Below are 13,053 nucleotides of genomic sequence, written 5' to 3' on the forward strand. Positions count from 1 at the left end.
CTGATGGGAAAGTAAGAGAACTAGATCATAAAGTAGGGAAGATGCAAAATCTAGACAAGTTTTTGCGCAATTGCACCCGAGAATGATTGGATTCAGAAATGGAAGGGAAGCACCGAGGTCATGAGGAAAAACGTAGAACTCCGACAGCGTGAAGGAAAAAAGGCGAATGCCAACGTCATAAGGAAAAAAAGGCGAACGCCAATGTCGTGAGGAAAAAACGGCGAACGTCAACGCGGTGAGGAAAATCAACGGGAGATGTGACATTCCAAATTTTTCTTGCACTTTTCTAAACGTTGCAAAACTACATTTCTCCCGTCAAGTGAAAAAGAACGATTTTGCTTTCTTCTATTTTTTCGGTACACGAAAGAACTCGACGAAATAAACGGAAGATTTCGAAGGAATTTTACTTTTGTCGCATATGAACGAAAACCGCGAACGAGCACTAAATGAGCTGACGCAGATGGTTAGTATCAGGCGGTACTGACTTTGATCTTTGTGATCGTATAAGCGGGGGTGCTACGTACACATCGTATTCATGAAGAAGCGGCCGAACGTTAGAACCAGTTATGCCAGACAAATTCGATATATCAGCGATGCCGTCTATTCAACGAGACGCGAAATAATTATTGCGAGTTCGGCGAAGGGATAATAGTGCGCATGATTTGCCAACAACGACGCATCGCACATATGCGGGATTCGGCGAGGCTCGACTCGACTCGAATTGCAAGCGAATATTCGGCAAACGCCAAGTCCAAACTAAATTTTCAACTAGTGTAGCAGGATCGTTTTAGGCAAATATTCGTCGTATCGTTGTCCATAGTTTCCAGTATTATTTTTCGCTGCTCTTATATGAAGTCGTTAAAATATAGGTACCGAATTAAACAGAAACATAATTCGGGAACGCATTAGTTGCAACAAGTCAGTGAAAGCATTTTAAGCCGGGTTTATGCATTCAGGTAAGGTAGAGATCTCGTGAAATAAAAAAATGTTGAACAAGTTCGAAGACACCAATACCACTTTGTATATTTACGCAAGCGGTCCGTAAGGAAGTTGCACAGCGTCCTGTTCTTAAGGTTACGCTGGTCCGTTACGTTACCTCTAACGATACGTTACCGCTGACGATACGTCACGCTAAGTTACATGAATCTGAACCGATAAATCTGGCTTTAATATCCTAAAGATTTTGAAAGTTTTATCAGTTTGATAAACGATGGAGTGGAGTAATGAAACGGTATTGGATTTTTTGGATTATTACGAAAAAGAACCAGTTATATGGAATGCACGTCATTCGCAACATAATAACAGGAATGTCGTGTTTGATGCATGGAAAAGGATTGAGAGGAATATGGGCGGAAATTACACGGTGACCGACTTGAAAAGGAAAAAGGACTCTTTAATGGCATCTTTCAGGACACGCCTGAAAAAAGTAAAGCTTACCATTCAGAACGAGGCTGGTGCAGATGAATTGTATGTTAAACCAAGCTGGTTTGCATATGAAAAGATGGCGCGATTTCTACTTGATAAGGACGAACCAAAGGACATTACAAATTCGGAGGTAAAGATCTTTATTCAGTTCTTTATTTATTAGTTCATGTGCAGTGGGCTAATAAACGAGTACGCGGCCATACCTCAAAACATATATGTAAACGGTAGAAGTTCGAAACAAAAAATCTTTTTAAGCAATATTGCCAGGAATGGCAAAAATATTTATGTTATTGCAGGTTTGCTAGTTCCACTCGAAACTAGTGTTATTTTAGGAATTTTGGCCGATCCCTGCATTCGGCGCATTCTTAGATACAATCTTAATACTCAAACAATTTTTCTCATAATAAAGCTCGGGGGCCAAGTCTTAAGAATCTTGTTGGTTACCGCAATAAAATGTGTGATTAATACCGAAAGTAAAAACTCTAAATGAAGGAACTGCAACTAACAATGTCGACCACATAACAGTGGTCACGATAATCAAGCCATAAGCGTTATATGGCAATACCGGGAATTTGTCCGTTACGTTATGTTACGTCTAATTTGTCAGACACAGGAAAACATTTATTTTCCTAGTAAATGTATGCCCTTATCCTTCCAAATCTCGCCCATGCATTATAGGATCAAGAGGATTTTTGTTATTGTTCTACTAAAAATCGAGCCCAAGTTTTATTCTCATAAAATTTATAACAGATTATATGTAAAGCGCTCTTGCGTTAAGAGTTTTTAAATCTATTTTCATAGCATTTATCAAAAAGAAAATCGTGGGTTGTGTGCTATTGTGATTCCGGTTCATGTATCGCCAAAGAAATAGCGAATAAATTTTAAAACGAATTACAGCCATTTTCAGAAAAAAGCTTCCTGTTCACTGTACTTATTCTCATGCCATATTCTCCTTCATTTCTACTCTCTTTCCCAGTTTTCCAATATAGAATTATGCCCAGAACGTCCCTAGCATTACTACTCTTCTAGGACAGTTTTTTACATCATAATATAGCACCCAACACACGAATAAAAAACCATTGGCGTACTGCAATCTTCTAAAGTCTAGCAATTTTACGTATTTAGTTTTTCTATTGGATTTTTCGTCATTGGCTTGGTTCTCACTGAAACATATATTGTACGCCTCCTTCTACTGGCTTCAAATGTGTACTTTTCAAATAGCGCCTTACGGCTCTCAAGGACCTGTATCCAGCAGAAACCACAGTTGAGCAACAATTGGAGTTTCCGCTGAACGGCTCGCTACCCTTCAAGTGGATTTAAATGAAAGCTGATGCCATTTTTGTTCGGAATTTTAAGCAGTTGCAAAATTGTTGCACAGCTGTTATCTCTGCTGAATGAGGCCAATGTGCCGTTAGCGTTCCAAGTTTCATGAAAATCATTGGCATATTTAGTTGCACGAAGTTCCTAAAAGTTTCCGAAACTTAGAGTCATAACTGACAACTTCCTCTTTAACATTTTGGCGATTTTAAATTTTGTTTTCAAACTCGAAAATATGGTGGTCTCTTGGCCACCCGCCCATCAAACCTCTTCGAGATTCCCTGAGCCGCTGCAAGGTATTGCCTCGAAATGCTCCACTACCATCTACGCTCGCCTCTGCCCGGTTATCCTCTTCTTTTCCTATTTTATTTCCACGATTTTGCCCAGAAAATTCATTGTGGCGCTGCAGTACTCCTCCTTCTCGACAAGTAATTCTCCCACGTTTATTGCTCCTTTACACACGATTCGTGCGTTGGAAAACCTGAAGCTGAGCTAACCTGAATATAGTTTCACGCTTCACATCCTTAACCGAAATGCACCGTCTGCTGCAAATCTGTAATAATTTGTATTAATATTTTTAGGAAACGGACATCGACCCAACGCAAGGGAATCTTTGGGAGGAACAATTCGATGAGAATCACGAAACCAGCGAAGATCATGATTACGAAACAAAAGTGTTTACGGGACGATGTGGCATTGACTTCGGTACCTCAAATTCAATAGCTGGTCCTGGATCTTCTAACCAAAAGAAGGTTTCCAATTTTCCTTTGCCAAACGCCAAAAGAAAACCTGAACCAAATGAGCTGCCGCATAAAATAGAAGAGGCATATTCTGTTTTACCAGGTCCTCCCTCAAAGAATGTGAAGCAAAGAGATGTCTGTGACATCTATGGCGAGTTAGTTACAGAAAAATTGAGAGAACTAGATGAAAGAACTAGAGATATCGCTATGAATCGGATGGACAACATTCTGTTTGAACTAAAGATGAAGCAGAATGTAGAATAATCTTCTATTTCAACGCGATTTTATTCTTTCCGCTTAAAAAGCGCCTATGACAACCCAGCTACGTAATCGCATCTCTTCATCCATCACCTTCATCCGAAATGTATCAAACCAAAAGTTTTCTTTAGAGCCTCTCTTTTGTTGAACGAAGCAGACTCGCCAATCCAAGTTGGCGAATTTTCACCTCCTTGCATAGCATGTTCCACTGCAAGCTCCAATAATAAAGTACCTGTTAAATTATTTCATGAATTCGTTTATGCCATGCCCACCCCATATGCACACGAATCACCCTGTGAACTATGAACTTTAGAACCTATAATTTATAGAAATCGGCAAAATAGAGTTATCGATTTCTTGGTAATAAAAAATTCGGAAATTACAACCTTCACGTTGCAGCACGGAGTAATTTAAGACATAGGAAATACCTACGTTCCTCATTTAAGCCCATTAAATCGAATCCGACAGTTCTATTAGTAACGAATTTTCCTTGAAATTTTTGGAATAATTAAACATTTACCTTAACGTTTAGTTGTCGACAGCACTCATAAATGGCGTTAGAGCCTCTGAAGAATTGATACGTTAATAGCTACTACCGACATCAAGAAATTAATTGAGTCTTCGTTACACTCAAAATTGAAATATTCACGTAACGGTTACTTTCTCGTGTATTCGTCTGCATGACTCGTAAATTGTACTAACGAAAAATGTTCAAAAAGCAACTTTTTCACATTTTCTAAAAAGCACTGAGACACTTGCGTCCCTGTTCAACATCCAAAGTATATTTGTCGATATAGCAACAATTGCATTTTCACCTTTATGTTACTCTTCTATTATGTCATCAAGGAACAAATCGAACCAGGAACCTTCATTATTAATTGATACGAGTTTGGAAATAACGATATCATCGGCCGCAAATAGTTATCACAAAAGTAACCGTTACTTTCTTTCATTAAGGAACTGTTGTAAAGTAACGGTTCCATAAAGTAACCTTGAGTGGATGAATTTTTATGGACCAAAATAAGGGTTGACTTTGAAGTTACTTTCCGGAGGTCGCTCAGAGATGCTGGAGGAGTTTGGGAGTCTATCAAACTACGTTTTTTGTCCCACTAAATTCGAATGATTTCGTTTACTTTATACTACATAAAAGATGTATATGATCTCACAAAAAAGATGCCTCAGCCAGTATTCGCTTAAGAGCATTCAAATGGGACATATTTGAGTGTAAGAGTTTCCTGTGATCTTTCCTGAATTTGCGATTCTGGATCTCCTAATTTCTGCCGCCCTTCCTAAAGCGTTTTTGGAAGAAACCACTCAACACTCACGCTTAAGAAATTTTACAATAAACTTTCTGAATCCAATATTACAAGCTGGAACGGAAGGAAGTAGAAACACCGGCTGGCAATCCTTAATATGTATTATTTGAAAACGATTTTCTTATTCCACAAACTGGCGGCCGCATCCAGCCGCCATCTGTGCCGGCATCAGCTGTCGCCGCCAGCTAAATATTAAAACCGCATTTTTATAAGAAATTGGAAATTAGATGTTGAGCGAACGGAGGCTGCCAGCCTGCTGTTTTAACTAGAAGAAAATGCTGGATATATAGGGATTTTTGCCGGAAATCCTGCTAAGTCTGGATGAAACATATCCAACACTCACGACCCAAAAGAGAAGTCACCAGGAAATGTTCCGTGACGGTTACATTTTATCATTCACTTTTATTATAGATCAATAGTACAACTTTTTTAAATATATGGAGCTTTTATTACCAAATAATTGGGAAAAAACATATTCGATTTTATTCATTAAGAGACAGTAGCTTGATGAAGCATCCTGCAACGTTGGAAAACTTTGAATACTTTTCCAACCACACCAATCTTCTGCAATTTCCCTCATGACTATTGTGAATAGTTAGTGAAGTTTTCAATTTTATTCATTACCAGGCAGAGAAGTAGTAGAAACAAAAATGAGGACAAGACAAAACAATTTTGAATTGATTTGAAATCGAATAAAAATCTTTGTAAGTACGACCCTGATATTTCCCTGGCAGCAATTTAAAGGTGAAATTTCTGAGCTGTCAACAGCCGTGACCGTCAGTGGCGTACTGTTCTTTTCGTAGTTTTGACTATTTTTTTTCTGAAAAACGACAACTTTTCTTTTCCCACCCATGCTGGTAAGGCAATGATTTTTTAATATAAAATTAATCGTAGTTACAAAATTTAAGTATTCATGGATCTCAGTGACGTAGATAGTTCGTTCTTTGAAGTTCCAGTAATGTTTTTCTACTTTTTGAATTTGTCACCTTTACCGGGTGGACGCTAATTTTTTACACATGAATATGATCTTTTAATATTAATGAAATTCAGTGACGTATATACTTCACTTCTCAGAGCCGCAGCGAATTTTCACAACCGTTATCAATAACAAATAATAAGTTTGCTCGATATTGCGACTATTTTATTTTCTTTTTGTGCGACCCCGATTTTTACTTGAAAGTTGCTTTTTGCAGGCATCTGTTTTATTGGCTTTAAATAAACATTTTAAATTTACAGAGAACTCTTAATAAAAAGTTTAATACATATACTTTAAATCACCAAAGTATCATGAGATTTTGTGATTCCTGGCCTTCTGAAAATCATATCCTCCATTTATCTTCTTTTTGGTCCTTGACCTTAAGATGCGTCGAGCACGCCTCTGTTTTTTGCAACAAAACATCTACAGCACTCAGCATGTATATACTCTAAAAATCGTTGGCGTATCACAGCTTTTTACCACCCAGCAATTCTCTCATATTTTTCTGCTATTTTCCAATTCACAAAAATATATCCTCCACTAAAGATTATGATCAGGTTTCTTCCAGCATTCCACCATTCCACTGCTACCATTAACTTACTTTACTAAACTATTCTAATTAGACCGTTTTCAAATGGGCCCACGGTATGCGTGCGTCTTTCATATGATAAAGCACTCAACCAGGCGTCGCGACGCTGATATTCCATTCCACAGTTGTCGTCGGGACGTTACCGGAAGCAGCGCATACGTAGCTGTCTTTGATCGCTATTGAAAAGACGCGGGAAACTTTCAATCTTTTGAATAATTTTAATTGCATGTTTGACTGTTTGAACGAATATTGAACCCGCAATATTTCTGCCAGTTTTGTGAGGAGCTTCGTTTGGAAAGAACTATGAGGAAGGTAATGGGTTAATACACAGAAGAAATTGCATGTTAGCGAGGAGTAGTACCGATAAGTTTCGGCATCAAATTATGTCTCTTCGGTTTAAATGACCCTTAATTTAGTTATTTTTCTCTTATCTTTCTTGTTTCACCCCACTAACTTGGAGGAGTTTCAAGTGAGAGGGGGGAAGTCAGCTGCATCCATTTTTTGGTTTGTTGGTCCAAGTATATGATTCATGTTTATAGAATTATAATGCAAAGAAAAAAATATATATTCAATAAAAGGGATTCTGCAGAAATTTTAACCTGAGCTAACCTAAATTAACTTTACGACGTTAGATTTTCCTTCAAGATTTCTTTATAAATTTGATGGAATTCTGAAGGCAAAAAACGACAAAAAATGCTCTCTTCTACTTTTTTCTTCACATCTCTTTAGACTTTCGATGATTTGTACGATAGAAAGTGCTGCAAATACTTCGGCTCTTTTTAACTAATGGAGAATGTTTTCCATTTAGTATTTCCTTTCTTATATTGCTGAATCTATAAAAAGAATTAATAAAACTATTTTTTCAAATTGATTGGTTTTTCTTTGAGGGTGATTTCTTTCTTCTTCTTTTCAGATTTAATTGTACTTTGAAAGTAAGTTGAAGGATGCAGGTTTATTCCATTCAGTCACACTAGGAAAAGTCCTTCCATCATTTCTATTTAGATCTTTTTTTTATTGTAATCTCATATTATGGTAATTCAAATCATTTAAGATTCCCTTTCCATCTGAAATTTCCTGTAGAGTTCTTCGGATTTCTATGACAAAGTGCGTACCTATATTCTCTCAGAGTTCCAGAGTATACTATTTTCCTTCATTTCCCTTTAGATCTTTTCAGATTTCTAAACCATAAAACGGAAGAATAAGTGAAACTGACATTCTTAAACGTATTTAACGGGTAATGAGATTACTCGAGGGCTGTTCGTTCCTCAGATTTTCTTAAATTTGAGGCATTGAGAGGAGTTTTCATCTTTCACTCGTCTCTAAATTAAAAAAAAATTAATTAAAAATTGAAGAAATTATGTATTTATGTGCCCCCACATTAATTTAGGTCACTTGAGGCACTTCTTCATTTCTCGATTTTGTTATATCTTTATGACTATTTTTTTCATAACGCTCCTTCAAAGCTCTTGAAATTCTTAAGGGAAACGTCGATTTTTACCATCACAAGTTAATTCGAGTTACTTGAGGTCAGTGCTGCGTATTTTTCGTTTTACCGATACTTTTGTTCGTTTCGCTCAATTCGTGTTACTTCAGGAAGGTGTTCATTTCTCTTCAGACTTTGTTCGATTATTATACCCAAAGGCAGAGCGACTAATACTGTTTTAAGTCATATCAGAAAAAAAATTCTTTTCAAGCCCCAGATTTCAGTTTCGATTTATTGTCTCAGTCGTGATCTCGCGCACCAAGACTGAGTCCCAAATCGAGGAAGTTCCCACTCACTCTTGAAGTAGAAGTTAGTTATTTAATATTGGATAGATCGTTTTAATGCTGAATAAGAACTTCTGGGTTAATTTCATACTCTGCCCATCTCGTGCTATCTCTCGCCGTTGACGTGGATGAAATCGACTGGTACGGTATAGAGATCGGTCGCAATGAAACTTGCAAGGGGATACGGTGGTCTTCAGCCAGGAATCCAGACTGGACCTAGCCAGAATCAACTACTTTTTGGCACAAGTTTGAAAATTACTAATTTACCTATGAATAGCGTACTACAAAGCAAAACGTGTTTTTGAGTTATCATTCTCTCTTTCCACATTCAGTTTTACATTCTATCAGTACCTACTCTCACATTAGTGTTAAACCTCCCATTAACTAAAGTACCGATGCACACACTCTACGCACAAATCGGAGGCAATTCTCATTAAAAGCGCCATCAAATAACCGGGACTGCAGTGTCCATCAGGCGTCGGCCGGACATCAGGGGCCCCACTATGAAAAAGATGCAACGGCGGCGCCATATTGCCCAAATCGCGACCACGCCGGCAATTATTGCCCACTAAAATGTGCGTCACGTTTTTCTAGTTTAAATCGCCCTGCCGAGGTCCTGATTTTTGCTTTATGCCGTCACCGTGACCAGAATTCCTCTACCTCCCATTATTTAAGCGAGATAAGCTCACCCCGAAGCTGAACAATGCTACGAGATACGTTAACGTTAAGAGAGTCAACTGACAGAATTCAAGGTACAACTGTCTAACATGAAAGTCAGCGGTCAACCGTACTTGACAGGTCCTGCTAGATGACGTGGAATTTGGCCATATTGTGAAGTCTATGGGCCTAATTTCATTAGGAGAAAATGATTGAGTTTTTTGAAACAAACGTGCTCTAACTTCAAACTAAGCTGTCAATTTTAGCTGATAGGCAGCACTAGTAGCATATAACACTTTCTGCATTATAACTTCAAACTCAACTGTCAAACCATAAATGACAGGTGATATTGTTAGCATAGCATTCCCTTAACCTAACATTTCGTCACAACTCAACTGCAAACGCCACTGCCAATCTAGCACACTGACAGTGTTGACAGAAATATGACTGCCACTGTTTATTTGTGAGAGGCTCGATTTCGTCTATTAAGCGAAGGACTTAACTTTTTTAAACAGAAGTTTCCGCAATTGCCTTTATCATAAACAATGAATGAATGGATATGGTATCTGGAAAACATTTTCCAAATTAAAAATACGTTATTCCGGTGAAGCTGACGGTGCGTGAGTGTTTGGATGTATTTAATTGATGACGGACGATGTGCACCGTCCGTTAAGGAATTTCGCCATTTCTCGTCTGCTGCTCTGGTCAACGCAAATCAAAACCAGGTACGTGGTTAGTTGAAATTTCGTAAATATTTAGTAATTATTTCTTGTGAAATCATCGGTGTTAAATAAGCACTTTGATGAGCCTACTTACCAATTTTTTTGTCGAATGACATGATAAAATAGTCATTTTTTTTAAAACCTGGAAGATGTCTTCGAGACTCTGAGAATAACTTCGCGTTGTTATTAACGATGTTGCCGTTCTTGAGTTATTCATAATTAATAATTTATTTTAGTATTTTATTCGATTACGCCAGTGCGTCTTAAATAAGTTTGTAAATATATTTGAGCATAACACTATGATCAACAGCGCTTTGACCGTACTTGAAAATATTCGTTAGAGCATGAATCGCATGCTATTTTTATTCGCAATGCTGCCAGTAAAACCCCTTCACGACGCCTCTGCAATTCCAACGATAAGTTTTGAATAAGAGTTTTTACACATCAATCTCATGTAGAACGCAGTGGCGTATCTAGGATCGTTCAGCGAGCAGCGAATATTCGCAAATTGGGAGTAAAGGGCATGCTATCATTATCGATTCTGAGAGTTTTAATTCCCTTTAACAGCGCTGTTGCTTTTTTTTAGACGTAAGTTTGCAAGTTTCAGAATTTGAACAAGGTATTTTCCAACACCTGAACAAAACTATTGGATATATTATATCTAAACCAGGCAAAAAATGTATGTTGTCTTCCTCCCCCGTAAATAGCAGTGGCGTCGCTCTATGTTACCCCCGCAAATATCTGAAATTATTTAATCCCACAAGGGCAACTCCTGGACCAAATACCAAAGGCAAAAATAAGCCTGATAGCGGTAGCCATATGGACACAGCAGGCGGTGTGCTGAAAAAACATCCGATGAAAAGCAGGTGGTCAACATTACCCAACGAGTGTTTACACGGTTTTATGTTTATTAGCCAGGAGGTCAATCTCAACTTTCTTGGAAGAAGTTATTCGACTTGGACAGAGCGCGTGATGTGTCTTAGAAAGAAAGCATCTTGTGCCAGATTCCTGGCAAAACCGACCCACTGTATCCCAGCAGGACCGCAGCCCGCGCTTCTGTGCTGGACAGCAGCCATATGCTTCATGAAATAGTTGCGTTAGCAGAGTTTGTTATTATATGTAGAGTTAAGAGAGGTTTGAGCAACAATTTGTGGTGAAAAAACATTGACCGTCATCATGGAAACCGTAGAATATTTAAAGGTTTTACTAAGGCACAGAAAAAAAATCAAGTACTTACTATAGGTTAGTTCCGGTTAATTCAACTGATCATGAATGATCCAAAGAATTAACAATAAAATTTTCAACAATTTATTTATAGCATAAACATTAGTGGGACACAAAATTAGCCTGAAAACCTGAAAATGTGGTTTTGTTCAAAATTTTCAAATGTTCTTTCTGCAGAAAAAAATTCCAGATCCGGCAGTGAATTACGCAAGACATTAATGTCACATGGTGTGAATGATGTGAAATACACAAGTTTTTGCTGAGCAAACGTTTACATCCTCACTAAAATATCTCAGTTAGTCAATGGATTTTGGAGACAGTTGAAGCTTGAAGATGTTTTGAAAAAAGACATAAGTGAAGGGTATAGGGAAACAGGATTGAATATAACTAAATCGTTAATAACCACAGTCGAGCTCATTATTCCCAAATTTTCAATATTCGAGCTTTGCTGAAAGCTTCAAGATACGCCATTATGTACATGCTGTTGATGCTCAAAGATTTTCATTTAATCTACGAAAACTCAGGGACGTAGTGGAGGGGCTTTAAATACGTCAAAATCTTTAAAAATTACATTATTTTTACTTCCATTTTTCGCAAAAACGTGTGAAAAAAATTTCAGTAGAAGAGGTGGGGGTCAATGTGTTGTGTACGTAGTTGATCACTAAAAAATCCTATTCATGAGAAGATTTTCAATTTATCCATGAAAGGTAAGAGGATTTCGGAAAGGGAGATTTAAAAGGGACAAGAAGGATAAGAGTATGCATTTAAAGAATTCTTACGAACAATTCCATTGGCGTACATCAGTGAAATTGACAGTAAGAATATCGTCAAAATTTTCTCTCTTCTGCTCAAAATTATTATATCTCTGTTTTCCAAAGGCTTATTCTGGTAGTTTCCTTAAATTAACTACGCCTTTGGTTATTTCTGCATAAAAAGCCCTTAGTGGTGCCAATCTATACGTGAAATTTCAACTTCTCCAGGCACAACTAAGTAGCAATGTGTTCAAAATTCTGCAAATTTTCGAGGCGAAATTCAAGCATGAAATATGAAGTGCAAATTTCAAATGAAAACTTCAAGTGCAAAATTCACACTTAAAGCGCATCTGAAACAGACGCTTTGCAAATTAAACGTGCAAAAATTAGCAAAATCTTTTTAAATAAAAGTGGAGGTTCCTTTTAAATTTGTTCGCTTACCCCTCTGATTATAACTTGATAAATACTAGCGCATGGAGCAAATGTCCGGGCAAATTTAAGGGCCAAATTTCACCTCTTTCCGATACTAACTAAAGCCCTCACAGGTATCCAATATTTTTATTTAAAAGCATGATAAATGTAGGAGGATTTAGAGAAAGTTCTAGTTATACACATATTCCACTATAGTGGGGGTTATTTGTGAATACAGGTGAATAAAATCTTAATAAAAATTTTCATTAAAATCCTGAAATAAAAACTGAATTGGTTTTAAGACCGAGAATTCCCGAATATATCACAGAATAAACTGATTTACTGCCATACATCTCAATTAACCAAAACCAACCCCTTCCTGGCAATTAAAACCAATCGACACGAGTAATTTTACCCGTTCCTTGGGGCCGTTAATCCCTAAAATGGAGAACCATCAAACTCGGAAAATACGATTTTTCATCCCCTAAACTGCAACCCTGAATGGGTCCAGGTGTGTGGTTTCGTCCGACCGCAGGAGCGAATATATTGAGGGCAAAACCGATCGCACCTGTTTAATCTTTCTGCGAAATTGGCACGCGGGAATTCACAGATGCTCCTGCTGTTGTTACTAAGAGGAAAAAAGAAGAACACGTCTAGTTTAGGTCAGCAGGAAATGAGATTTAAAGCCTGTGAGGTCTCATGAAATCAGAATCCAACAGGGAGGACAAGGGGCTTGGTCAGCCGATAGTAGCAAATGGGCATTTTTCAGCGAAACTGTAATTAACTTCTTATTTTTGACCACTGTGCATGGAACTGTTTTTTTTTTGCCCCTGCTCACATGCTGTGCCAGGGTCGGCTTTAACTGGATCTTTCGCAGATGGAGACAACAGCCATATGGT

The 13,053-nt window shown here is 37.7% G+C and overlaps 2 protein-coding genes across 10 annotated transcripts in view; both read left to right on the top strand.

The window, feature by feature from the left end:
* Nucleotides 1-532: 532 nt before the first annotated feature.
* LOC136346814 (uncharacterized) lies at nucleotides 533-3,983 on the top strand. 7 transcript variants are annotated; one of them, XM_066296275.1, is made up of 3 exons: nucleotides 533-961; nucleotides 1,137-1,555; nucleotides 3,324-3,983. In XM_066296275.1, the coding sequence occupies exons 2-3, from the start codon at nucleotides 1,211-1,213 to the stop codon at nucleotides 3,744-3,746; spliced, it is 768 nt and encodes a 255-aa protein (XP_066152372.1). In that variant the 5' UTR covers nucleotides 533-961; nucleotides 1,137-1,210; the 3' UTR covers nucleotides 3,747-3,983. The 7 variants fall into 7 exon arrangements, with proteins under 7 accessions (XP_066152372.1, XP_066152399.1, XP_066152409.1 ...); XM_066296302.1 differs by having other exon boundaries at nucleotides 1,181-1,555; XM_066296312.1 differs by having other exon boundaries at nucleotides 1,191-1,555.
* Nucleotides 3,984-6,732: 2,749 nt separating this feature from the next.
* The window catches only part of nvy (CBFA2/RUNX1 partner transcriptional co-repressor nervy), a 41,029-nt gene continuing 34,708 nt past the window's right edge, over nucleotides 6,733-13,053 (top strand). For 2 of the 3 annotated variants that reach the window (XM_066301466.1, XM_066301467.1), the window contains exon 1: nucleotides 6,733-6,933. In XM_066301466.1, the coding sequence (XP_066157563.1) occupies nucleotides 6,925-6,933 (9 nt within the window). In that variant the 5' untranslated portion in view covers nucleotides 6,733-6,924. Of the gene's footprint in view, nucleotides 6,934-9,480; nucleotides 9,771-13,053 lie in introns of those variants that run through there. The other variant, XM_066301463.1, reaches the window with a different exon arrangement.

Source organism: Euwallacea fornicatus, chromosome 2 (genome assembly GCF_040115645.1).
Source record: "Euwallacea fornicatus isolate EFF26 chromosome 2, ASM4011564v1, whole genome shotgun sequence".
Classification (NCBI taxonomy): domain Eukaryota; kingdom Metazoa; phylum Arthropoda; class Insecta; order Coleoptera; family Curculionidae; genus Euwallacea; species Euwallacea fornicatus.

Excerpts from the sequence above, each read along its gene's own strand:
- LOC136346814 (XM_066296275.1), top strand. The coding sequence starts at position 1,211 with ATGGAGTGGAGTAATGAAACGGTATTGGATTTTTTGGATTATTACGAA. Across the intron at positions 1,556-3,323 it reads AGGACATTACAAATTCGGAG|GAAACGGACATCGACCCAAC; the intron begins GTAAAGATCTTT and ends TAATATTTTTAG.